Source organism: Thamnophis elegans, chromosome 5 (genome assembly GCF_009769535.1).
Source record: "Thamnophis elegans isolate rThaEle1 chromosome 5, rThaEle1.pri, whole genome shotgun sequence".
NCBI classification, from domain to species: Eukaryota; Metazoa; Chordata; class Lepidosauria; order Squamata; family Colubridae; genus Thamnophis; species Thamnophis elegans.
This window is the reverse complement of record NC_045545.1, coordinates 90,321,964-90,349,953: the sequence shown is the minus strand read 5'-3', so window position 1 is coordinate 90,349,953 and position 27,990 is coordinate 90,321,964. Positions and strand designations below refer to the sequence as shown.

General features: G+C 44.3%; 1 protein-coding gene across 2 annotated transcripts in view; it reads left to right on the top strand.

Annotated features, from left to right (window-relative positions):
- LAMA5 (laminin subunit alpha 5) overlaps positions 1-27,990 on the top strand; it is a 227,629-nt gene that overhangs the window by 79,921 nt on the left and 119,718 nt on the right. For both annotated transcript variants that reach the window (XM_032217941.1, XM_032217940.1), the window contains exons 5-14: positions 5,059-5,229; positions 6,153-6,250; positions 14,442-14,557; positions 20,703-20,821; positions 22,085-22,175; positions 23,203-23,337; positions 24,939-25,001; positions 25,176-25,316; positions 26,089-26,226; positions 26,797-26,931. In XM_032217941.1, the coding sequence (XP_032073832.1) occupies positions 5,059-5,229; positions 6,153-6,250; positions 14,442-14,557; positions 20,703-20,821; positions 22,085-22,175; positions 23,203-23,337; positions 24,939-25,001; positions 25,176-25,316; positions 26,089-26,226; positions 26,797-26,931 (1,207 nt within the window). The remainder of the gene's footprint in view (positions 1-5,058; positions 5,230-6,152; positions 6,251-14,441; positions 14,558-20,702; positions 20,822-22,084; positions 22,176-23,202; positions 23,338-24,938; positions 25,002-25,175; positions 25,317-26,088; positions 26,227-26,796; positions 26,932-27,990) is intronic.

The following is a 27,990-nucleotide window of genomic DNA, read 5'->3' as shown; positions in this document are numbered from 1 at the left end:
TGAAACATTTTGTGAAACGGTTGCTGGAACTGGGTATATTTAGTCTGATGGCTACATAAACAGAGGGATAGAATCAAGATCATGTGAAGGGTTAATAGCACTTTATAATGCCTTGGTAAGGCCACACTTGGAATACTGCATTCAGTTTTGGTCACCACGATGTAGAAAAGTTGCAGAGACTCTAGAAAGAGTGCAGAGAAGAGCAACAAAGATGATTAGGGGACTGGAGACTAAAACATACAGTAGAAGAACGGTTGCAGGAACTGGGTATGTCTAGTTTAATGAAAAGAAGGACTAGGGGAGACATGATAGCAGTCTTCCAATATCTCAGGGGCTGCCACAAAGAAGAGGGAGTCAAACTATTCCCCAAGGCACCTGAGGGCAGAACAAGAAGCAATGGGTGGAAACTAATCAAGGAGAGAAGCAACTTAGAACTGAGGATAAATTTCCTGACAGTGAGAACAATTAATCAGTGGAACAGCTTGCCTCCAGAAGTTGTGAATGCCCCAACACTGGAAATATTTAAGAAGATGTTGGATAGCCATTTGTCTGAAATGGTATAGGGTTTTCTGCTTAGGCAGGGGGTTGGACTAGAAGACCTCCAAAGTCCCTTCCAACTCTGTTATTCTGTTCTGTTCTATTTTATTCTATTCTATTTTATTCGTCAAGTGAATTTTGCCCCACAGTTGTTAAGAGAATCAGTTCAGCTGTTACGTTCCTACCTTGGTTGTTAAGTGAACCTGACTTCCACTGACCTAGCTTGTCAGAAGGGCGCAAAAGGGGTTCACATGACCACAACCCCCAGGACACAGTAACCATCATAAATATGGGTCTGTTGCCAAGTATCTGGCTTTTGATCACATGACCATGGACGTTGCTGTAGCAGTCGTAAGTCCTGTCATTTTTTTCAGTGACGTTGTAACTTTGAACGGTCACCAAATGGACTGTTGTAAGTCAAGGACTGCCTCTACTTACATTTGCATTACATTCTTTTTGCTGTGAAGGATAGGTTTGAATGTTCATAGATTTCATGATATTTATTTCTTTTGACTCGATTGTTTAAGACAAGGGTGTCAAACTCACGTCGTCATGGCGGCGTCATGTGACGTAGCGGACTTTCCCCCCCTTCATCAAACTGGGTGTTGGCATGGCCAGCGCCTTCCCTACCGGTTCGCAAATGTGTGCCTAGCTTCGCTCACACGGTTCCCGTCCATGCATGCACCCGGCCTTTCACGCATGTGCTTTGCTCAAAAAACTTCACTAAATAGGACGAAATAGAGTCAGGGCAAGTGGGCAAGCCAGTGGTGGGTTGGAGGCAGTACGCCCCAGTACAAGTGTACCAAAGCCTGCCCGGAGAACCGGGTACCGTTCCGGTACGGTGGTCCACGGTGCTTCGGAGGGCCCACCTGCCTGCCCGGGCTCCTTACTGTGTTTTAAAGCTGTCAGTACTTACGCGCATGGCACATACAGCGCCTGTGCAATGCTCTGCCGAGCAGCTGGAGCATCGCGGAGGCTGGCAGAAGCATTGTTTGCAGCTACAGTGCATGCACGCGTGCATGTGAGTGATGCCAGGGCCGTTCCAACCGTATCAGTTGGAATGAAATCCAGAACCCACCATTGGGGCAGGCCCACCCGTGATTTCCGCTACAGGTTCAGGCAAACCGGTAGAATATCACCTCTGCATCCGGCCCATGGGCCAGGAGTTTGACAGCCCTGCTTTAAATTATTAAAATGGAGCAACTGTTTTAAATATTTATTTCTGTCTGGCAGTGAAATACAGAGTTTGTAGGAAACAGGTGAATATATGAGTTCAGCTTCTGTGCTTAGTTTGAAACTATGCACAATCTCTTTTTCTGTCTATACATTCAGTATAAAAATAGGTTCGTCTGACTAGGTTTTAGTGAAGATTTATGAGACAAAGTCTGAAAAGTACATAAAAGTATGAGAGCAGGGAAAAAGAAGAGACAGGAAAAATTAATATATGGAGTCCGGAATTCAGCAATCAATCAGGAATGTCATACAAATTCCATCGAGAAACCATTGAGAGTCTCTTTGTTTATTTATAATTAAATTTATATCCCACTCTTCTGTTTGATATAGATTTCTTTGGGATATACGGTACATTCTACTCAGCCTTTGGTTTATATTCAAATAATCTTCAAATATTTCATATACTTTTCCTAATAATAATTTTCAACTTCAGACTTACATTTTACTGAAGTAAAGGACGAGATTTTTAGTGTTCCAAATCTCTCTCTCTTTCTCTCTCTCTCTCTCTCTCTCTCTCTCTCTCTCTCTCTCTGTGTGTGTGTATGGGTATAGATATAGATATAGATATAGATATAGATATAGATATAGATATAGATATAGATACAGATACATAAATGGCTCTGTTTGTCTGTGTGTTCCATCATAACTCTGGAACGCTTTGAGCAATTTCAACCAAACTTGGTACACAGATGAACTTATTCCCTGGAAAAAAAAAATACTGTGGGAGGTAAGACAGTCCTAACACCCCTCGGGGTGTGTGTTCTGTTAAGATACAGTCTGTTATACCTTAAAATGTCTTCTACTGTACTGCCATAAAATGGCTTCTACTGAACAGCGCAGTGGAGTTGCCATGGTAACGGCTTGACAGTACTGCACAAGGGGGCTCCCTGTGGTAAGGGGGAACCCAAAAGTTTGGCTTTTCCGGAGCACGGCCCCAATGAGTGTGACTATGCGACGTTTCCGTGCGGTTTGCCATCACTGGTATAGGGTTTCCTGCCTAAGCAGGGAGTTGGACTAGATAGAAGGTCCCTTCCAACTCTGTTATTCTATATACTTCTATATACAAGTCACCAAGAGTCAGACACCACCAAATGGTTAAACAATAAGAGTATATTCCTTCTTCTTAGCAGATTGCTTATTCCTGGCTTTTTCCAGTCTCGTGAACTTTACCTTTTAATCGTTTTTTGAGCTTTCCAAAGCTGATAAAAGACTGTGGGATTTTGCACTTCGTGCATCCTGTTGCAAAATTCTACTATAATCTTGGGTCACGTTGGCAGAATTGTTCCATCTGTGAAGATGCTACGTCCCAGCTGGGAAATCCTGCTGAGAACTGGGGGCGGGGGGGGGGGGAGAGATGGGGTGTATAGGAAGAAAGATATTATACAATTGCAGACATCTTTTGTCACAAAGCAAAATCAATACAGGTCATCCCTGACTTACAACCACAATTGAATCCAAAGTTTCCGTTTGCTAAGCAAGACTGTTAAGTGAGTTTTCTCCCGTTTTGCAACTTTGCTTGCCACAGTTGTTAAGTGAATCTGGCTTCTCCATTGACTTTCCTGGTCTTGCTAAGTGAGAAATTTGTTAAGTGAGTCTTGCCCCATTTTATTCTTGCCACATTTGTTAAGAGATTCACTGCAGCAGTTAAATTAATAAACTGTTGTCACGTGATGTATTGCGACTCCCCCCCTTCGCTAAACCGGAGGTGGGCGTGGCCAGAACATGATGTATCTGGCCTGTGGGCCGCAAGTTTGACACCCCTGGTCTATAACATTGTTTCTCAATCTTGGCAATTTTAAGACCCGTAGATTTCAACTCCCAGAAATCCCTAGCCACCATATTGGCTGGGAATTCTGGGTGTTGAAGTCCATGCATCTTAAAATGGCCAAGGTTGAAAAACACTTGCCAAAAAAATTAGGCTTTTCCTGTATTATTCTTTAAGATTTTGTTTTCATAGATCTGGGACGATTGTTGAATTTAAAGCAACATTTATCATGAACCAAGTGAAACAAAATTAATATTAGACCCTGAGCCGCAGTTCTGATTTGTGATCTAAAACAAGCTCACGAGTTATGTTTCATCCCCAGTTGCCTCATCTATAAAACCAGAGCAATTATGATTTATCTGCCAGGCCTGCTGTGCAGTGGAGTGACATGAGAAGAGAAAATAATTTACCCTAAGCTTTAAAGAAGCCCATAAGCATTGAATTAATCCGACACTATGGACAAATTATTTCCAGATGGAAAATCAAATGGATTTTACCCCTACCTGAAACTTCCCCAGAAATCTGAAGTCTCAAAATAAAATTGGAAAGACGTGAGGATTATTTTTAAAGATTTTTAATTATTTCAAATCCTCCTCCCCACCTTAACTGAAAATTTGAATTATAAAATAATTGATAATATAAATAATGCATGATGCTGATAAAAAAAATAAAGATAAGGCTTGACTATATGCCAAGATGCAAACTATATACCCACTAAAGTGGTACCTGTTTATCTACTCACAATTACCTGCTTTTGAACTGCTATTTTGGCAGGAGCTGGAGCAAGTAACGGAAGCTCACCCCATCGTGCAGCACTTGGGTCTTGAACCCGGGCTATCAGATTTTCAGCTGACAAGCTCACCATCTTTAACCGCTCAGCATCTTTAACCGCTCAGCCAGTGATGGCTAATCTTTTTGTCGTCGCGTGTCGAAAGCCCGCACCCATAATACAATGCGTGCGTGACATCCCCTGTACCACGCCTTACTCGCACAAGCACGAAGCCAAAAACACCAGCCTGAAGCTGGCGAGAGATCTACGAATATATATATGTTTGTTTGTTTGTTTGTTTGTTTGTGTGTGTGTGTGTGTGTGTGTGTGTGTATGCTGGTCTTGTTGTATTCGGGTCTTTTCCCGTGTAAGATTGAGGTTGTGTTAGCAACGTTTCAGTGAGGTCCCACTCGCCATCTTCAGGCTGGTGTTTTGGTGAACATTGGTCAGAGTTTCTGGAGAGAAATTTATTGCCAAGTCTGAGGGTTTAAGAGAGAGATTGCCTGAACAAAGTACTTCATTTTATGAACTTCATTTTTCTGGTGCCTGTTGCACAGTGTATTTTTATGAGCAAACCAAGTCCGTATAATAAAAGGTGAATATAATTTTGCAAGTAGTGATAAAATGCTGTATATAGGTCATAAAAGTTTAGGTTTTTTTTCTTTTTACATTAAAAAAAAATCCTGAAGGAAAAAATTGCTCTCTAATTTCGAGAAATGTTGCAGTTTTAAAATTCCTCTTTGGGTTTTTGCAGATTGTGGTTTCTTTGGTGAACGGGCGTCCAGGAGCTATGAATTTCTCGTATTCCCCTCTTCTGCGGAATTTCACCAAAGCGACGAATATTCGGCTGCGCTTCCTGAGAACCAACACTCTGCTCGGACACCTGATGGGGAAGGCCTTGAAGGACCCCACTGTGACCAGGAGGGTGAGATGCTTTTACAATTTCCTTTGGATTGTCAACTTGGTCATTGCCACTGGTCCAGTTGTTTCTGGAGACGGATGAGAAATTAACGTAATTATGAACCAGGGGTGCCAAACTCAAGGCCCGCGGGCCAAAGCTGGCCCGCGGGGTGCTTAGATCTGGCCCGTGGGGCTGCCCTGGAAACAGTGAAGGCCCGCCCTGCAGTGCTTCTGCCAGCAAAAATGAAGTTCGGGAGGGTTGCATGCGCCCTCCCCCCCCCAAAGCTCTGTTTCGCTGGCAGAGAGCTGCAGGAGGCTGTCGCGGCCAAAAACAGAGCTCGGGAGAGCTGCGTGCGACCCCCCCCCAGCTCCATTTCATTGGCAGAGAGCTGCAGGAGACTGTCACCGCTAAAAACTGAGCTCACAAGGGCTGCTCACTGCCCCTGAGTTCTGTTTTTGCTCGCGGAGAACTGCAGGAGATCATCGCAGCCGAAAACGGAGCTCAGTAGCTCGTTTTCGCTGGCTGCCACAGGTGCCCCCAAGACGAGTGACATGCTGGCCACACCCATCCCAGCCCCCTGAGTTCAAACACAACCCTTAAGTGGCCCACTTCTGTTTCTTTTTACCTTTTTTGGCATAAACTTCCTGGCAGATCCGTGATGTCATCCTAAAGTTATTTTGTCACAATGGTGACACGGCTACCAGGCCGATATAATCTTGCAGCTTCAGCCCACCGCCTAAATCTAGCAGTTTGGGGGATTACCAAGCACAACTAACCTCTGAATACTGCTTTTCTTTACTTGTAAAATGCTTATTTGGTTGCCCGACCGAGACTAATTTTGCTCTTGAGTGAATAGTTATGCCTTATGATTTTCTCACAGTGGTGGGAATGCTGGAGCGTTTTTGTTTTTTTTTTGCAAATTGACGAAGGAATCTCTGTTTTTCTAGTATTACTACAGCATCAAAGATATCAGCATTGGAGGACGTTGCGTCTGCCATGGCCACGCTGACGTGTGTGACGCCAAGGACCCTAAAGATCCTTACAGGTAAGTCTTCCTTCAAAAATCAGTGGTCACTTACGACCATTACAGCAGCCCCGTGATCAAAATTTGGACGCTCGGCCACTGACTCACATTTATGACGGTTGCAGTGTCCCAGGGTCACTTGATCACTTTTTGAGACCCTCTGACCAGCAAAGTCGATGGGGAAGCCAGGTTCACTTAACAACCACATTACTAACTTAAGAACTGCAAGGATTCACTTAACGGCTGTGGCAAAAAAGGTCATAAAACGGAGGAAATGTCACTTAAGATTTCACAAAGGAGAATGAAGCCATATGTGGAGAGCGCTGAACAAAATGATAGGTAACATAAAATGGATCAGTTAGAGAGCAAGAGAACAGGAAGAGTGTTGTGGCAGCAGATTCGGACAGTGAGGAGGTTGGGGAAGAACATGGGCCAGTCCTGGAGTCTGGGGAAGGCTCTGATGAGGGCTCTGTGTTGGAGGCAGAGGGGTGGGGGGCAGAGCTGCCATATGCCACCTATCAGCTGCCTTCAGAGTCAGACATCAGTGAGGCAGAAGAACAGCTGGAGCCTGTTCCCAGTGTGCGCATGCACAGAGTTGCCAGATGAAGGGAGCAGCTAAGGAACAAGGGTTGACTTGGGAGTGAGGCCACAGGTGGACAATGAATGGTCCCTCCCAGACGAAATAAAAGAGGAGCGAAAGGGGAGTGGAGTTTGCAGGAGACAATTAGTTTGCTTAATTGGTTCGTTGACTCTTTGAGACTCCTTGCCAAGTTTTGCAGGTATCGACCTGGCAGCTCTCCAAGCCAGATAAGGTCTGTGACTGTAAATCCTCCCTTGATGGACTTTGCTGGATGTGAATGAGCAGAATTCACGATCAATTAATAAAAGGGTTTTTTGTCGGGACCAGGAGTTTGCTTCATGTTCTTGGGAAGCCTCGGTCAGAACAAGGAGAAGGTTTATGGCAATTTTGCTTCTTGAGTACATCAAGGCCTTTGACTTATTAAATCATGCCTGAATGTGGTTCTTATTATGACTAATGGGATAGCAGAACGCTCAATTATTCTTATGTGGAAACCTTACATTGAGCCAAAAGCTACTGTTAAAAACTACATCTGGAGAATAGACAGGGTACAGCAATAAAGTAAGGATGAATAGTGATCTCATATCTGTTTAAATTATATATTAAATATATTCAAAGAATGAAAGGATAACATCTGGAATCAATATTGGAGATTGAAACATATTCCTGTATGTGATATGAAGAAGACACTGCTTTGGACCCAAACCAAGAATTGTTATTGAAAGTGATAATGAAGTGTAATAATACTAAATGTGCTTTTTTTCAAGAGGCAACTGGAGTTCCTTGTTTTTCTTTGAAGACGTTTTGCTTCTCATACGAGAAGCTTCTTCAGCTCTGAAGCTTCTTGGATGAGAAGCAAAATGTCTTCAAAGAAAAGTCTAGTTGGCTGTTGAAAAAAAGCACCTTTGGGACGAACGTGATCTGGATGACTGAGAATCTTCGTAGACATTTAGCTATGTGAAGAGTATTAATGTTAAATATTGAAGGAAACGTCCAAGCAATAGTGAATTCAAAATTGATGATGAAGAAGTGAACACGGGAATCTGCTTTGTTTTCCTGGGCTCAAGAATATATGGTCAAACACAAAAAAATCAGGAGTTGGGATAGAGTTCAAAAATATGGTATGAGTTTATTGCGTGCTATTTGTACACAAGGACCTGATTCAATAATGGTCAAGACAAATTAGCACGGGATAAGATTCAATGGAATTCACAGGGCTGGATTGAGAACTCTTACGGCAATAGAGACTTAAAACCGTGACCTGACAAATGAGCGCCCGACAACAGCGCGCCGACAAAGGCGCGCCAACAAAAGAGTGTCGACAGAAGCGCGATTAGGGTTAAGGTAAGGGTTAGGATAAGGGTTAGGATTAGGGTTAGGTTTAGGGTTCTTACGTTGTTTTCACGTTGTTTGTTGATGGCGCGCTTCTGTCGGCACTCTTTTGTCGGCACACCTATGTGGGCGCGATTTCGACATCATGGTTTTCTCGCCGCGCTTTTGTCGGCGCGCTTTTGTTGTGCGCGCATTTGTCGGCGAACCACATAAAACTGATGACACATTTGACCCTGCTTTACAGCTCAGCCTGGCCATCTCCTACATCTATAAAGATGGAGTGAAATGTAGGAGATTAATCCTAGAAAGGAAGGGAGACCAGAGGTGGTATTCAGCCGATTCGGATTGGTTCTGTCATACCTGTAGCGGAAATTTTGAGTAGTTCAGAGAACTTCTGGCTGGCCCCGCCCTGCTGCCCCCCCCATTTCCTATCCTATATTCCCTTGTTTTTTAGCTCAGCTGATTCGCACAGCAGAGTGGATTGCTGCACCTCAGCTGTGCTAAAAAAACAGCTCAGCTCACCAGCGCTGACACCGAGGGCGGTCTTTGAGAGCCGTGAATGTACGCAAAGCGCTCTCTCATAGAACCGGTAGGAAAAGATTTGGAATCCCACCACTGAGGCAGACATAGATATTGTGAACTGATGGATACCAGGAAAGATTCTGGAAAAGATAATCAAGCAATGAATTAGTGAACACCTAGAAGCAAACAAAGTAATAGCCAAAAGCCAACATGGGTTTGTCTAAAACAGATCATGCCAGACTAATCTTATTGCATTCTTTGACAAAGTGACAAAATTAGTGGACCAAAGGAATGCCGTCGATATAGTATACTTGAACTTCAGTAAGGCATTTGATAAGGTAGACCATAATCTACTACTAGATAAAGTAGAAGAATGTGGGTTAGACAGCATCACCGCAGATATATTCGTAACTGGCTGATCAACTGCACTCAACGTGTAGTCCTCAATGGAACTGCATCTACATGGAGGGAAGTATGCAGTGGAGTACCCCAAGGCTCTGTTTAAGCCCCGTACTCTTCAACATCTTCATCAATGATTTGGATGAGAGAATAAATGGAGAACTCATCAAATTTGCAGATGACACCAAGTTGGCAGGAATAGCCAACACTCCAGAAGATAGGTTTAAGATACAGAAGGATCTTGACAAACTTGAACATTGGGCACTATCTAATAATTTGAAATTCAATGGTGAAAAGAGTAAGGTTCTACATTTAGGCAAGAAAAATGAAGTGCACAGGTACAGTATAGGTGGTACCTTGCTCAATAGTAGTAACTGTGAAAGGGATCTTGGAGTCCTAGAGGACAACCATTTAAATATGAGCCAGCCGTGTGCAGCAGCTGCCAAAAAAGCCAACACAGTTCTAGGCTGCATAAACAGAGGGATAGAATTAAGATCACGTGGAGGGTTAATAGCACTTTATAATGCCTTGGTAAGGCCACACTTGGAATACTGCATTCAGTTTTGGTCACCACGATGTAGAAAAGATGTGGCGACTCTAGAAAGAGTGCAGAGAAGAGCAACAAAGATGATTAGGGGACTGGAGACTGAAACATACAGTATGAAGAACGGTTGCAGGAACTGGGTATGTCTAGTTTAATGAAAAGAAGGACTAGGGGAGACATGATAGCAGTGTTCCAATATCTCGGGCTGCCACAAAGAAGAGGGAGTCAAACTATTCTCCAAGGCACCTGAGGGTAGAACAAGAAGCAATGGGTGGAAACTAATCAAGGAGAGAAGCAACTTAGAACTGAGGAGAAATTTCCTGACAGTTAGAACAATTAATCAGTGGAACAGCTTGCCTCCAGAAGTTGTGAATGCCCCAACACTGGAAGTTTTTAAGAAGATGTTGGATAGCCATTTGTCTGAAATGGTATAGGGTTTCCTGTCTAGGCAGGGGGTTGGACTAGAAGACCTCCAAGGTCCTTCCAACTCTGCTATTGTATTGTATTGTATTGTATTGTATTGTATTGTATTGTATTGTATTGTATTGTATTGTATTGTATTGTATTGTATTGTATTGTATTGTATTGTATTGTATTGTATTGTATTGTAAGGATTTTGTAGATGGTTCCTGATATGGATTGCAAGAGGAACTAATCATGGATCTAATAAATGCTGAAGAATTGAGCATTAAGTGACAGAATTCATCTTATTCTATTCAAATATTAATTCTACCTGTTGAAGATGCAATACATCTGTGGACCAAACACAAGCTTTCTATCTAGTTCCTCAGAGGATGTGTGGATATAGACAAAAATACAATGTGTTTGTATTTTACTATCTCCTTGCTTTCAAAGCCCATGCTAATAACAATCTCTTTGCTAAATCAGAGTAACAACACCTTGTTAATACCAAGCTAACTAAAAAGGCAACATCTATTTGAAGCTAAAACTAGGCAATTAGTGGTTTTGGAAGTCTCATGAAGATTACGTTAATTATATCAACCATTTCCTCTAGATATTTTCTTTATTATGTTTCCTTATCTTTTTCTCAGAGAAATTTGGGATTTTCCCACAATGAAACGCCATTGCTTTTTTTCTTGCTGCTGGTACCAGTAAATATAAATCGTTGCAGGGTTTCTGAAATTAATTCATAGTGAAATCTATAGAAGGACAAATAAGAAGGTAATCTTTTTTAAAGTGAAAAGGCATGTTTTTGGAGCCCACGTCTTTTAAAAAGATAGGAGAAACAGAAAATTAAAAGGAGGGAAAGAGCAAAGAGGGAAGAATAGCTCAGTTTTTAACTGAATAATAAAATTTTGAGAATCTCCAAATGCTGCAAATGGAAGTTCTTGTGTGACATTTCTAGACATCTTAAAACGTTGTATGTGGTAATAGCTACCGGTATTTTACAGGAGGTTCTTGAGTCACATCTCTTGAGTGGAGAAGCCAAGAGAATACTCAAGATCTACTGCATATGTCTGTTTAGTCTTGCATAGTGTACATATTCTCCAGTAAAAAAATGTAAACTTTCAGAAGGACGTTGGCGGATTGCTCATTCTCCACGTAACTTGACATAAGCAGTATTGTGCAATGGATGGCGAGCTACAGGCAGCCTAAAATGTTGGCTGCTTCTCCCAATGAAATACATGGACTATTCGTTTCTTAATTTCTAGACCCGTGAGGGCTAACCTGTGGCACAGATGGCACGCAGGGCCCTCTCTGAGGGCACGGCAGCTGTCGCCTCAGCCCAGCTCCACCACGCATGCGTGTGCACCTCCTGCTGGCCAGCTAGTCTTCGGTTCTCTGCTGTGCATGCACGCGGGCGGGGCGCATGCAAGGGACGCATATGCACGGGCACAGTGGGTGCATGCGGGGGGGTGATCGTATTGCATTTTGAGAGATCGTGTGGCGCCCCTACACCCCGTTTTGGCTTCTGTGTTGGTGCTGGAGGCCTTCCATGCCCAAAATGGGCCACGGGGAGGCCAGTCCACCCCCCCATGCCACGTTTTGGGCCTGGAAAGCTTCAGTGTTTTTTGTCACGCTCTCTTATGATGGACAGTTGTCCTCTTGGCTTCTGTGTCCTCTCTGGATGATTCAGAAACATTCAGTTTGCATTTTGTGGGAAAGAATGTTGTATTTTAGCCTAACAGGGCAGTTCATTTTCTTGGAAGGAAATGCATTTTTCTTATGTCCATTTCCTTTGTCTTTAAAGACTCATCGGTCATTTTTGTCAAGAAATCTAGGGTTGAGTTTTAGCCATTGTTGGACTCCGAAGTGGGACTGGAGAACTCGTGTTTCAAGGGGCCCAGCTTCTCTTCAACAATCTGCTTTTCTCCGTGACATCCTAGGAACAACCTGTTTTTTTGCAGATCCGTCTCATGATATATGAGCTGGCAACATTTCAGCAGAAGTAGCAGCTCCCTTGAAATCCCTGCAGTGGCTGGTACATCATTGTTTGTTTGTTTTTAAAATAGAAGATGTATCTATTTTTAAATCCTGGATTATGAACAAGCAAACCAGTGGTGGGTTTCAAATTTTTTTAGAACGTCTTCTGTAGGTGTGGCCTGCTTTGTGGGAGTGGCTTGCCGGCTATGTGACTGGGTGGGAGTGGCTTGCCAGCCATGTGACCAAGTGGGTGTGGCTTCACAGTCATGTGACTGGGTGGGCATGGCCAACTTGTAAAATGTGGTGAAACACACTTAACAACGCTCTTGCTTAGCAACCAAAATGTTGGCTCAGAAACAGGGGTGTTCAAACTTGACAGCTTTAAGACTTGTGGACTTCAACTCCCAGAATTCCTCCTCTAGTCATGTTGGCTCAGGAACTCTGGCATTGAAATGTGCAAGTCTTAAAGCTGTCAAGTTACAAGACCCTTGCACCCCTAACCCTTTAGGAAAAAAACCCCAGGGGTGTTCAAACTTGACTGCTTTAAGACTTATGGACTTCAACTCCCAGAATTCCTTCTCCAGTCATGTTGGCTCAGGAACTCTGGCATTGAAGTGTGCAAGTCTTAAAGCTGTCAAGTTACAAGACCCTTGCACCCCTAACCCTTTAGGAAAAAAACCCCAGGGGTGTTCAAACTTGACAGCTTTAAGACTTGTGGACTTTAACTCCCAGAATTCCTCCTCTCGCTCTTCATGTTGATGATGTGCGGACGGGCGGGGGGGGGGAGCTGGAACCGGTTCTAAACGGCACTGTAGATTTGTGGAACCTCTTCTATAGAAGAGCTTAGAAGTGGCAGGAACCCACCCTTGAAGCGAACACTGCGCAGTGTATATGTGTGGTGCCAGGGGAGGGAGAGGCAGGCCCCGAGGGGGGAAATGAGTAATTGTAGAGATAAAAGCTGGAACAGGACTATATTAACCATGCAGCAGACAGATAGTGTTTTCCTTGGGCGGGTACTGGGGAATGGAATTTTGTAGCATGAGGTCACCTCATGATAAACCAGTAGACAGGACAAAATTCTTGCCAGGTACTTTCAGAATTGCCTACTTTTTTTAAAAAAAAAAAAACCACTGCAAATCCAACTGATGAAATTCAATGTTGAAGGGTACACACAGGTAGACCACGTACAAACACACACACACACACACACACACACACACACACACACGGGACCCTCTCCATTTGGAAACCATTCTGGATTTTGTGTTTGTGATGGGAAAAAAATTGAAACTTTTGATTTGGGTTTTGCTGATTAGACTGAGTAAAAATTAAAAATAGGGAAAAGAAACAGATTAAAAAAGAAACACATCATGCACTCAATCTAGGTGGGGCTGGACCTCATTCATGGGGTCAACAGCCCCAGGCCTGCCGGAATAGCCAGGTTTTAGTGGCCTTTCGGAAGGCCGAGAGAGTGGGAAGGGTCCGGATCTCTGGGGGTAGATCGTTCCATAGGGTCGAAGCAGCTACAGAGAAGGCCCTCCCCCGAGGTGTTGCCAGCCGGCATTGTCCGGTCGACGGCACCCGGAAAAGGCCCATATGAAGAACTGTTTCAGGAATTGGGTATGCCTAGTTTAATGAAAAGAAGGACTAGGGGAGACATGATAGCAGTGTTCCAATATCTCAGGGGTTGCCACAAAGAAGAGGGGGGGGGGAGTCAAGCTATTCTCCAAACACCTGAAGGTAGAACCAAAAGCAATGAATGGAAACTAATCAAGGAGAGAACCAACCTAGAACTAAGGAGAAATTCCCCAAAAGTGAGAACAATTAATCAGTGGAGCAGCTTACTTCCAGAAGTTGTGGGTGCTCCATCACTGGAGGTTTTCAAGAAGAGACTGGACAGCCACTTGTCTGAAATGGTATATAGGGCCTCCTGCTTGAGCAGGGGACTGGAGTAGAAGACTTACACAATCCCTTCCAATTATATTATTCTGTAGACCGGAGTGTCAAACTCAATTTCATTGCAGCAGGATTGTGTTTGACCTTCGGGGGTGGTGGGGGTGGGAAGGTGGGCATGGGCATGGTGGGCATGGCCAGCTCGACATCACTCATGTCAGGAGTGCCTGTGGTGCCTCTGCGAGTGAAAACGGGCTCCTGAGCTCCATTTTCAGCTGCAAAGGCCACCTGCAACCCTCTGCCAGGAAAAACAGAGCTCGTGAGGGCCCCATGTGGCCCTCCTGAACTCCATTTTCACTGGCAGAGGCACCACAGGCTGGTCCTTCACTGTTTCCAGGGCGGCCCCGCGGGCCCTATCTAAGCACCCCTGCTGTAGACCATGATGGACCATGGAGAACATAGGCCAGGTGGTACTCCAAAATTCAGGTCGTGTAAAAGCTATTGGTATGATAATCCATAAAGATGTTTGCATTCCTCACTGCTCTTTTTATTTTCAGGTTACAGTGTGACTGCCAACACAACACCTGTGGTGGGTCGTGTGATCACTGTTGTCCAGGGTTCAACCAGTTGCCTTGGAAACCAGCCACTACCGACAGTGCCAATGAATGTGAACGTAAGTTTTTTTGATAAACAGAAACAGAACCTTATCTTTCTTTGAAGTTCACAACACGAGTCGATTGCAAAACCAGAAGTCAACGCATATGATGTTCTGCGGGGCCTCGGCTGACCACAAAGGGTTGATAGATAGGTGCCATTGGCTTTGTAAGCAAGAGCAAACATCTTGGTCTCTTCTTTCCCAATGAAGGGAAAAACCCAACTTTCCTCTTTGTGTCCTAAAAAACACAATGATAATGTCAAGGTTCCAAATAGCATCCAAAATTAAATCAGAGTCCAAGGCAAAGTATTGCTCAAAGTTCCAATTTATTAAGAGAGCCATGTTGGCATATCTGGGAAAACCCGAATCTGAAAGCTTCCTGGTTTTCCCCACCCAGTTGAAAGTTCAAGATCTTGCTCCCACACCCACAAGCCTGTCACATCATCCAATCTTCCACTGCCATGCTGGCAGTTCCACCCATCCAGCTCCGGTGAGGTGCAGAGACAAAGGATGACCTTGGCTTTCTAGATGGAATTTTGTTTTGGCTACATAGCATCTAACTCCGTACAATTCCCCCTCCCATTTTCCCGCAACAGAAAAGGCATAGTAGAATTATAGAAAGTGTGGCAGGCCAAAGATCCAAGAGGAATATGATTGCAGGCCTGATGGATACTCAGTAAGCCATATAGTTGCTGTATTTCTATGATACAAGGTGCATTGAAAGGTAAACAGATTAGTATGGGGCCCCTAGGCTCATGGGTCCCACGGGCAAGTGCCCACCAGGCCCATGCTTTAAGGCAGCCCTTCACCCTCTTTGCAGATGGAAGCCAGTCTTTAGACTTTCTCTGTCAGCTGAGCCTACCTCAAAGGGTTAGTGTTGTAGGTTTTTAAGAAAAGGTTGGACAGCCACCTGTCTGAAATAGGCATAGGGCAGGGGTGGATTTCTTGGACAGCTGGATCAGCATTGTAGTGGTCCTCCATGGGCTGGCCGGAAAGAAGGGAAGGAGACGGGATGGACACCCTTCTGTAGTACTGCTGGCCAAAAAGGGGGAACAGGGCGGCGGCAGGCAGCTCCCAGGTGCCTTGTTTTTGGCCTGGATGTCCTCCTGCAGCACGGGGGGAGGGGGGCAGCAGGCAACCTCGTGTGCCCCATTTTATGCCTGAACATCCTCCTGCAGCACCCTGCCGGCCAAAATGGTGTGGGGGAGGCGGATCCAGCCTGCAGGCCTTGAGTTTTAAACCCCTGGTATAGGGTCTCCTGCTTGAGCAGGGGTTTGGACTAGAGGACCTCCAAGGTCCCTTTCAGCTCTATTCTGATTGATTGATTGATTGTGAAAAACAGGAAATGGAGTCTCCTGGATGGAAATCAGGATGCTAATCTAACAATTAAAAAAACATAGGAGAACATAAGATTAAAATCAAAATCAAAATGCACTCAGAACCTTTAACGTTATCTTGAGAATAATTCAAAAGGGCTGAGTTATGAATATTAAATTATAAATAAAAAAGAGAGTAGATTTTGGTTTGTTTTTTTTAACGTCTGAGGTATCGATCAGTGCAGTTCCTGAGGCAATCTTTTTCAGTTGGGATTGGACTCAGAAGAATGCCACCCAGTAAGCATCTGGAAGCCTTTTTAAAATCTTAAGAGTGACCTGTGGGAAAGTGAGAAAACTGGCTCTGAAAGAGTCAACTTTCAAGGCGTTTTAAATGTTCGAATCAACCTTTTTCCCCTTCCAAGTTGGCAAGCAGCTCTGGTTCTTGGCCCTAGCATTATGCATCACTTCATGGGATTCCTGCTGTTTTACATCTGCTGACGTTTCTGGCATTCTTCAAGGATGCCTGACCTAGAGAAATTTGAGCTGGACGTGGCTCAAAAGAATTAAGGAAGGTCACACCTGGTAGTTCTGGAAATGGAAAAGACCCGGAACAATCACAGGGTTGCAGCTTAGTGTGAGAAGCTGACAAAATAGCTCAGAGCAAGACAGTGGAAAATTACTGCTCTTGTTGCCAAAAAAACAAAAAAACTACTTGAAGTCACTTTGTGCAGGGTTCAATTGAAAGAAAACGTTACTTTTACTTTGATCCAGGTATGGACAATGCTTGCAGACGTTATTAAATTAATCAGGATTGGAATTGGAATTGGAAAGTTTATTTATAGGCCGCCCTTTTCCCTGGGGGGGACTCAGGGCGGCTTACAATTCATGGGGGGGGGGGGGAATACAAACAGTGAGACATAAAACAATACATAATTAAAAATAGAACATAGCATTCATCATTCGGGTGGGGACGGATTACAATCTAACCCCAGGCCTGACGGGATAGCCAGATCTTAAGGGCTGTGCGGAAGGTCTGGAGGGTGGTGAGGGTACGGATCTCCACGGGGAGATCGTTCCAAAGGGTCGGAGCTACTACCGAGAAGGCTCTCCTCCGCGTAGTCGCCAGTCGACACTGACTGGCAGATGGGATTCGGAGGAGGCCTAATCTATGTGATCTAATTGGTCGTGAGGAGGTGATTGGCAGGAGGCGGTCTCTCAAGTACCCAGATCCACTACCATGAAGGGCTTTATGGGTGGTAAGTAGCACCTTGAAGCGCACCCGGAGATCAACAGGTAGCCAGCGCAGCTCGCGGAGGATAGGTGTTATGTGGGTGAACCGAGGTGCACCCACAATCGCTTGCGCGGCCGCATTCTGGACTAGCTGAAGTCGCCGGATGCTCTTCAAGGGCAGCCCCATGTAGAGCACGTTGCAGTATTCCAGCCTTGAGGTCACAAGGGCACGAGTGACTGTTGTGAGAGCCTCCCGGTTCAGGTAGGGTCGCAACTGGTGCACCAGGCGAACCTGGGCAAATGCCCCCCTGGTCACAGCCGACAGGTGGTGATCAAAGGTCAGCTGTGGGTCCAGGAGGACTCCCAAGTTGCAAACCCTGTCTGAGGGGTATAGTGTTTGACCCCCCAGCCTGAGTGATGGAACACTTGCCAAATTATTGGGAGGGAAACACAACAGCCACTCGGTCTTATCCGGGTTGAGTATCAGTTTGTTAGCCCTCATCCAGTCCCTAACGGCTTCAAGGCCCTGGCTCATCACGTCCACCGCTTCATTGAGTTGGCACGGGGCGGACAGATACAACTGGGTATCGTCCGCGTATTGATGGTATCTTATCCCGTGCCTCCGAATGATCTCACCCAGCGGTTTCATGTAGATGTTGAATAGTAGGGGGGATAAGACCGAACCCTGTGGCACCCCATATGTTAGGGGCCTAGGGGTCGATCTCTGCCCTCCAACTAACACCGACTGCGACCTGTCCGAGAGGTAGGAGGAGAACCACTGCAAAACAGTGCCTCCCACCCCCACCTCCCGCAGTCGTCGCAGAAGGATACCATGGTCGATGGTATCGAAAGCCGCCGAGAGGTCAAGGAGAACCAGGATGGCGGAAAAGAGGACTAAATGGAAGGATCTCAACAATGTGGATAAAAACTAAATAGCAAATGTTGTGCATCGTACATAGGAGGTTCTGCATATTGAAATAGTCATGATTCCAACTTTATAATAAAATATTATAACGTTGTTGGGATCTCTTCGTTCCAATGTGCAGGACCTCCTATGTAGGATGAACAGCATTATATTTTATTTATATTTTCCTGGAAAATAATAAAGGTGGGATATTCATTAATTAATAGCAGGGCCTAAATCGGTGATATTTGTGGCCGGACAGTTTAATCAATCTTATACAGATAGTCCTCAACTTACAGAGGTTAGTGACCGTTCAAAGTTACAACAGCACTGAAAAAAAGTGACTTATGACCACTTTTCACTCTTAACAACCATTGCAGTATCCTCATAATCCTGTTATCAAAGTTTGTATGCTTGGCAACTGACGGTTGCAGTGTTCGGAGGTCATGTGATCCCCTTTTGCGACCAGCAAAATCAATGGGGAAGCCCGATTCACTTAACAATCATGTTGCTAATTTAGCAGCTACTGTGATTCACTTAACAACTGGCTCAAAAGGTTGTAAAATGGCTCAAAATTCACGCTATGAATGTTTCACTTAGCAACACCTGTTTTGAGCTCAATTGTGGTCCTAAGTCAAGGTGTTAAGTACCTGTATCAGCTTGAAAAATTGGAGAACTTAAAGCAAAAATCTTGGAGAACTTAGTATCTAGATATTTATTGTGCAATAATTCTACATTAAGCAGCGTATTGTAGAGAGGATCATTCAGTTAGTAGGCTATACTTCTCCATTATTTCATCATTATCTTGCAATAGAAAGAAAGATGGAATATTTACACAGTGCCTTGAATTGAGAGCATTAAGAGTTCAGTTGAAGAAGACCAAGTCTGTACAAAAGGTTATTAGGAAAATAACTGAGGAAGAATTGTAAAGGAAAGGATGAAAATTTACAGAGTGGAAACAGTACAGAAATGGGCAACCACAAAGATTCATGAAAGTGGAATAGCTTTGCTAAAAGCAAGCTTTAAACATTGGCGGCTTCTTAGCTTAATTAAAATGAAAAAGGCTAGAAAAAGTTTAAAAATTTGGTAAAAAATGTAAAAGAAATCATGCAGCATAATGAGACTTCTAGAATTCTGCTTAAGGCAAAATTGATTGGCATTAGATTATGGATAGTTATAATGAAACACAGGTAGTTCTCAATTTATCACCACAAACGGGACCAAAATTTCCTTTGCTAAGTAAGGCAGTTGTTAAGTGAAGTTTTGCCCAATTTGCGACCTTTTTTGGCCACTGTTGCTAAGTGAATCAGTGTAGCTGTTAATTTAGTATCCTGGTTGTTAAGTGAATCTGGCTTCCCCATTGGCTTTGCGTATCAGAAGATCACAAAAGGTGATCTCATGACCCCAGAACAGTGCAACTGTCATAAACGCATGCCAGTTGTCAATCATCCGAATTTTGATTATGCAATCATGGAGATTCTGGTGTGAAAACCAGTCTTAAGTCATTTTTTCAATGCCTTGTGACTTTGAACAGTCAGTAAATGAATGATTGTAAATCGAGGACTACCGATAGTGTTTTATATAACTTGTGGTTCATTTATCGGGTTTTTTTGCATTCTGAAACATGTAAGTTTCTGCATACAGTCAAACAATGAACAAAGCCCTCTTTTAATATTCCTAACCTTCAGTCTTTGTGTGTGTGTGTGGAGTACTACAAGTAGTCCCTCAACAATTGAGCCCAATATTTATGTTGTTAAGCAGGGATGGGCTTCAAAAATTTCAGAACGGGTTCTATGCCTGGTTGCTGGGTGGGCATGGCCATGATGGACGTGGCCTAGTTGGCTTCCTGCACCATGGCGCTGGGCAGGGGGGAGTTTTCGCCTTCCCCAGGCTCTGAAGGCTTTTCTCAAGCCTCTGGGAAGGTGAAAACTGCCTTCCCTGGACTCTGGAGGGGTCCGTTTCCAGCCTTCCGGAACTTCCAGGAGGCCCATTTTTCCCTCTCCCTGAGCTTTCACATGGGCCCTGAACTTACCTCACATCCAAAATGGGTCACGTGGAGACTCCTGGGAGGGGCAGATGGATTGGAAGGGGCGGAATGGGTTGGGCGGAGCCAGACAAGGGTGGGATTTGGAGGTTCTTTGAACTGGCCATAACGTTAGCTATGGGTTTTCCCATACCTGGATGAACCTGTAGCAGCCCACCCCTGTTGTTAAGTGAGTAATTCATTAATTGATCCATTTTACGACTTTTCTGTCCCTATTTGCTAAGCGAATCACTGCAGCTCTTAAATTAATAACATGATTGTTAAGTGAATCTGGCTCCCCCATTGGCTTTGCATGTCAGAAGGTCACAAAAAGGGAATCACATGACCCCGGGACAGCCATAAATGTGAGTCATGGTCAAGCGTCTGAATGTAAATCACATAACCGTGGGGATCCTGCAACATGTCATAAGTCACGTTTTTTCATTGTCATTGTAACTTTGAATGGTCACTGAATGAACTGTTGCAAGTTGAGGACTACTATATTGCTAGAAAATGTTGGTGATCAACGAGCATTTTGCAATAAGCAAATATGTGCATTAAATTTAAAGTTATCCAACCACCCAGGGGATGTGACAGATATTGTCGCATCAGCAATTCTGCTCTTGCAACCAGGGCACTGTATCAATCAGAAGTTGTATCAGCTTTTAATTTCCTTTTCTATTATTTCAGCCTGTAATTGCAATGGCCACGCCTATGACTGCTATTATGACCCAGACATCGAGCATCAGAAAGTCAGCAAGAATCGTTACGACCAGTTTGAAGGAGGAGGGGTCTGCATTGACTGTCAGGTGGGGCTTTAATTTGTACATAATATTTCCTCTCATTCTTTTGAGATACAGGTAAATTCAGTGTTTGAATTTGTTTCGAATTGAATTGGTTCACGAACGATCTTGGCTGAGAAGAATGGGGATGATTATCTAGTGTCAGGCCTGGAAGCCATCTTTTGCATTGGGCCTTCAGGCCTGCCACAATTAATGCTGTGGGAAAATGGGAAGGGGGATTATATGGAGTATATCTCCAGTTGGGACAGTGTTTGATTGGACCATGTGATGGATATGTGGGTGTTGGGCAGGGACTTGAACTTTCGTTTGAGTGGGAAGAAAACCTGGAAACTCAGATTCGGGTTTTCCCAGATGTGTCAATATGACATCTCTAATAAAATGGAACTTTGAGGGAACTCACTCAAGCCTCGGAGTCTTCTTTCCTTGTGGATGTTCCTTGGGACGCTGACATTGATCCGAATCTGAGGGAGAGGAAATGAGGCTTTGTGTGGATTTTCGTGGAATTAATGCCATGTTCGTGGAGAACACCTACCCTCTCCCACTCATGAAGGACATGCTAAACCATTTAGCCAAGGGCAAGATGTTCACCAAATTGGATTTAAGAGAAGCCTACTAAGCATAAGAATTAAGGAAGGAGATGAATGACATCTAGATGCCGAAGAGCTAATTTGGAGGGGTCTGGGAGGAGAATGTGCAGAAAAATTGTACTGAGGCTAGTTGTGTCTCCTTCATTTAATTACAGGTAGTCCTTGACTTACGACCACAACAGACCCCAGAATTTATGTTGCTAAACAAGTCATTTGTTGAGTTTTGCTCCATTTTACGACTCTTCTTACCATGGTTGTTAAGTGAATCGTTGCACTTGTTAAATTAGTAATATGGTCATTAAGTGAATCTGGCTTCCCAATTTACTTTGCTTATCAGGAGGTCACAAAAACTTGATCACATGACCTTGGGGCACAGCAATTGTCAGTTGCCAAGCATCCGAATTTTGATCCAGTGACCATGGGAATTCTGCAATGGTCATAAGTGCAGGAAAAATGGTCATGTCACTGCCCTTGTGACTTTGAACAATCACTAAATGAACTGTTGTAATTAGGGGACTACCTGTGTTTTAGGGGAATTATATATATTTTTAATCCTAATTAATTGTGACTTTTCTGCTGGTCTACTCACCGATTGCAGTTTGTTTGATTGATGGATCGTATTTGTCTGACTCATGATGCCTCAAACAGATAAATTATATCTAACAGATACATTATTTTGCAGCATCATACAACGGGCGTTAACTGTGAGAGGTGCAGTCCGGGATATTATAAATCCCCTGATCATTCCATAGATTCACCTTATATTTGCTACCGTGAGTATTTTCTCTCTGCTATCTACATGTGTATCCTTCTGAGAACATCCCTCCACAATCTCTCATCCCAATGGGTGGAAAATCTTAGGGGACATCAAAATAAGATAAGAGAGGCAGCCCTTGAACAAAATAAGTCTTTATTTAATGACAGTCATTGAGACCAGAATATCCATTGCTCGGTGATGTGGCTGTAAAACAGATTGTCACCTGATTTCAATTCTTAACAATGGCAGATCTGTCTGGTCCTGTTTACTATTGTTAAGTGAGGACTTCACATGATTGCAACTTCCTCCTGGCTTTCCCATTGAATATTTTATATGAGACCTATGCTACTAAGTTTATTATAAAATATAAAATACACTGCCTAGTATACTAGAGAGCCAGTTTGGCCTAGTGGTAAAGGCACCAGGTTAAGAAATTGGGAGAACGTGAGTTCAAATTCCTCATTAACCATGAAAACCAGCTGGGTGACTTTAGACCAATCATCAGGAGACTGTGAATTCTAATCACACCTTGGGCGTGAAAAGTGGCAGGATGACTTTGGGCCAATCACCAGATGACTTCTTCTAGTCCTGCCTGAAGTCATGAAAGCAGCTGGGTGACTTTGGGCCAGTCACTTTCTCTTGGCCCAACCCTCCTCATAAGGTTGTTTTTGTGGGAAAAATAGGAGGAGGAAGGAATAGCAATAGAAATAGCACTTAGGCTTATATATCACTTCACAGTGCTTTACAGCCCTCTCTAAGGGGTTTACAGAGTCAGCCTATTGCCCCCAACAATCTGGCTCCTCATTTTACCCACTTCGGAAGGATGGAAGGCTGAGTCAACCTTGAGCTTGGTGACATTCGAACTGCCAAATTGCAGTCAGCCGGCAGTCAGCAGAAATAGCCTGCAGTACTGCATTCTAACCACTGCGCCACCGCGGCCTCTGAATGTTCAACTTGTTTAGAGCCTTGAGTTATTTGTAGGCAGGATATCAATCAATCAAAATAAAAATGCAGACATGATCGTTCATCATCTCTCCTTCTAGGCTGCAACTGTGACTCGGTCTTTACCGATGGCACTTGTGAGGATTTCACTGGCCGCTGCTACTGCAAGCCAAACTATTCAGGAGAACATTGTGATGCTTGCGCAGACAATTACGTGGACTTCCCCCATTGCTACCGTAAGTATTAGTCTCGCAACTAAGTACTGGTTCCATAAGTCTGCAATGTCTGACCGAGGCTTCCCAACAGCATGAAACAAACTCCTTGTCCCAACGAAAATCCCTTTTATTAATTTACTGTGAATTCTGCTTATTTACATCCAGCAAAGTCTTTCAAGGTAGGATTTACAGTCACAGACCTTCTCTGGCTTGGAGAGCTGACAGGCCGATATCTGTAAAACTTGGCAAGGAGTCTCAGAGAGTCACGAGCCAATTAAGCAAACTAATTGTCTCCTGCAAACTCCACTCCCCTTTTGCGCCTTTTTTATTTCCTCTGGGAGGGGCCTTATTCCCAAGTCGAGCCCTGTTCTTTAACTGTTTCCTTCGTCTGGCAACTCTGCACATGCACACACTGGGAATAGGCTCCAGCTGTTTGTCTGCCTCACTGATGTCTGACTTTGAAGGCAGCTGATAATTGGCATACGGCTCTGGCCCCCTCTCTGCCTCTGACACCAAGCCCTCATCAGAGCCTTCCCCAGACTCCAGGACTGGCCCATGTTCCTCCCCAATCTCCTCACTGTCTGAATCTGCTGCCATCTCCACTGGCCGCTGACAGAACACAACACTACCTCTCTTGGGGTGTTGCAATCTTTCTGATCAGCTACAAAGTTGTGAGGTCTTCTGCAGGGTCAATATGAGGCTAAGCTATTTCATGGAAGGAAATAATGGATTTCAATGTGCAGCTGATATTCTGGATTACAAGGTAGACCAAACTTATAACCACCACTGAATCCAAAATGCCTGTTGCTACACACCACAGTTGTGAAATGAGTTTTGCCTGGCTTTTTTTACCACTTTTCTTGCCACAATTGTTAAATAAATTTGGGTCCCCCATTGACTTTGCTTGTAAGAAGGTCGCAAAAGATGATCGCATGACTTGGCATACGGCAACGGTCATAAATACAAGCCAGTTGCCAAGCATCTGCATTTTGATCATGTCACCACAGTCATAAGTGTGAAAAAGGGTCATTTTGTGGCCCCCTCCAGCAGCCGAATCAGATGAGGAGGAGGGAGTCAGGGCCAGCATCAAGGCAACCCAAGAGCTCTGAGGGGGAAGAGGGAGTGGGGCTGGCAGAGAGAGAGAGAGAGACAGAGGTGGAATCTCAGATGGAGAGTCAACAATCTTCAGGTCTAGAGGTTGCTGATGAGGAACGGGATGAACAGTTGGGTCCGATGCCTGATGGGCGGATGCTAAGAATACAGAGGAGAGGAGAGCAGTGGAAATCTATGGGCCGATTCTTGGGATGGAATCCATCTCCCTGCCGGACAGACCTATTAGACTGCTATGAGAGAGAGAAGGACTTTTTGCCAGGGCTGCTGGTGCTCCTAATAGAGGGAATATTTATTTAACTACAGAGGGTTTGTTGTGTTTGGGAGTCAGGTTAGAACAGATCATAAGTCTTTTTTTTTCAGCGCCATTGTAACTTCAGTCACCAAAGAAAGGATTGTAAGTCAAGGGCCATCCAGGTTTATGGAGATTTATTTTAGTCTAGTGTTTCAACTACTAACCAACTTTCTCATTAAATAGGATTAATTTTTGTGTTGTCTCTTCCTTCATATAGCGATCTCGGTTTTATCTTACAATGCTACCGGAGAACAGGTCCTTCCAGCTGGGCAGATAATAAGTAAGCTTTTGATTTTATTTCTGCTTTTTGAAATTCTCATGCTACCTAGTAAAGTGACGGTTTCTTTAGGATATAGAATCAGGAAAGAATCCTGATATTTCACTAGAGGTCAGGATTCTTCTCAGCTTCGTACAAAACCTGCCTGATAGTTCCACCCTTGTACCTGTTTTCCAGATTGCGACTGCAACGTGGCTGGAACAAGAGGCAACACCTGCAGGAAAGATGCTGAGACTGGTTTGTGTTTGTGTAAACCAAACTTCCAAGGGACGCAGTGTGATCAGTGTGTACCTGGCTACTATGGACCAAATTGCCAACGTGAGTAAATCCTAGTCCAGTGATGGGTAACCTTGCTGAAAGTGTGTGTGTGCGTGCCCACGCCCATAATACAATGTGTGCATGAGCCCCCCAAGCCACTCCCCCCCACGTATGTGCATGCAACCCCCCTCACCCATTTTTGGCTTTCAAGTTGGTGCAGGAGGCCTTCCAGGCCCAAAATGGGGCATGGGCAGGGGGCTTGTGAGCCCCCCCCCCAATACGATTTTGGGCCACTTGCACCAACCTGGAAGCCAAAATGGAGAGCGTGGGGACACATGTGTCATCACCCCGCGTCCTGTTTTGGCCCTGGAAGGCTTCGTTCACCAACCTGGAAGCTAAAATGGGCAGCCCCCAAAAGCCATTGTTGCTTGTTTTCCCTCCAGCCCCCAGAAGCACTGTATAAGCCTCCTAAAGGTGATGCATGCCCTTTTTTGACAAAAAATGGGCCTGTTTTTGCAAAAAAATGGGCCGGTTTTTGCTCATTTTTGCCCCCCCCCCGGCTGCCAGGAGCACTCTACAAGCCTCCTAAAGGCTCTGCATGCCCCCCCCCCCTTTTTTGACAAAAACAGGCCCGTTTTTCGAAACCTTTTTGAGAGGTCTGCAAGAGAAATGCAAAACCTTTTTTAAAAAATTTGCCTCTTTACAATCTTGGTGTGTTTTATACTCCGATGCATCTTATACTCTGAAAAATACGGTAAGTCTAAGGGCTAGTGCTATTGCGTAGAGGCATCTGTAATTATGGTTTTAAAATGTTTAATCTCCCGTCTCACAGCTTGCCAGTGCTCGGGTCCTGGATTCTACGAAGGCAGCTGCGACAATGAAACTGGACAATGTCTGTGCCGAATTGGATTTCAAGGCTACTTATGCAACTCGTGTGTTCCTGGCTATTTCAACTACCCACTCTGTCAACGTGAGTTGTCAAATATGGAGGAGTAACAGTGTTGGAAGGGACCTTGGATGTCTCCTAGTCTAACCCTTTGCTCAGGCACGAAACCCTATGTCAGAGTTTGCTGCAAAAATCAAATCCAGAAAGCACACACAGATAACTGATTCAGCAGGATTCATTAACTTCTTCATATACATAGTGACACATAAAATAAATATACAATACCAACAGCAGAATCTTCCAACTAGTAGAAAGAAGAGATCAGTTTTCATTTCAGAGTTCAGAGCTTAGACTAGGTTGGTTCTCTTGCACAGACTCAGAGCTACAGAGGTAAGCCACGCCCAGGCTCGAGCATCTGGCATGGCTCTCAGTCACCAAATAGTTCCCATTGGCTGAGCCAGTTGCCATGCCTATACATTGGCTGATCTTGTTACCATGTCTTTGCCAGTTCATGTAGATTCTGACACCCGAACTGGAGAGAACTGGCTGAATACCACTCCTCTGATTTGGTTGCTGGAAGAGCCGGAGGCCAACAGGCTGCAAGACTTAAGGTCATGAGGTTTAAAACCTAAACTCTTTTTTTTCCTGTTAAAGTTTGTGGTTGCAGTGCTATTGGGACCTTGCCTGATGGCTGTGATGCTTCTGGAAAATGCCACTGCAGACCTGAATACGGTGGACTTCATTGTGATCAGTGCAGTTTTGGATATCATTCCTACCCTCACTGCCAAGGTGATATATCAGTATGAGAAAGGATTCATAGAAACCATCCATTATGGGAAGTCCTCGTTTTATGACCACTTCTTTTAGTGACCGTTTGAAGTTACAACAGTGCCGAAAAAAATTACTTCCAACCAGTCTTTGCACTTACAACTGTCACAGCATCGCTCTGGTCACATAATTGTAATTTGGACCCTTGGCAACCGGCATATATTTATGACTGTTGCAATGTCTCAGGGTGACGGGATCACCTTTTGCGACCTTCTGACAAGCAAAGTCAACAGGGAAACCAGATTCACAGCAGCTGTGTTGCAACTGAACCATTGCAGCGATTCACTTAACAACTTGTTGTAAAATGAGGCAAAAATCACCTAACAACAGTCTGGCTTAGAAATTTGGTGCTCAGTTTTGGTCATAAATCGAAGGCTAACTATATTATCCCCACCTCCTGCTTACAGGGAAACTTACCAGTGTGTCCCATAACAAATTCTTTGTGAAGTAGGATAGGCTGAGAGAAACTGATTGGTCCAAAACCATCCCATGTGCTCCATACTTCAGTAGATGACTCTCCTTAGTTTTGTTACATTGCCTGGTTTACTCTAGAGCAGGGTGTCAAACTTGATTTCATTGAGGGCCGCATCAGGGTTGTGTTTGACCTTGGGCTTGGCTGGGGTAGGCATGGCCAGGATGGGTGTGGCCCAGTGGTGGGTTTCAAAATTCTTTAGAACCTCTTCTGTAGGTGTGGCCTGCTTTGTGGGAGTGGCTTGCCAGCCATGTGACCGGGTAGGAATGGCCAACTTGTAAAATGTGGTGAAACCCACTTAATGCTCTTGCTTAGTAACCAAAATGTTGGCTCAGAAACTCTGGCATTTGAAGCACGCAAGTCTTAAAGCTGTCAAGTTACGAGACCCTTGTACCCCTAACCTTTTAGAAAAAAAAAACTCCAGGGGTGTTCAAACTTGACAGCTTTAAGACTTGTGGACTTCAACTCCCAGAATTCCTCCTCTCGCTCTTCATCTTGATGATGGGCGGATGGGCGGGGAGAGGGAGCGGGAACTGGTTCTAAACAGC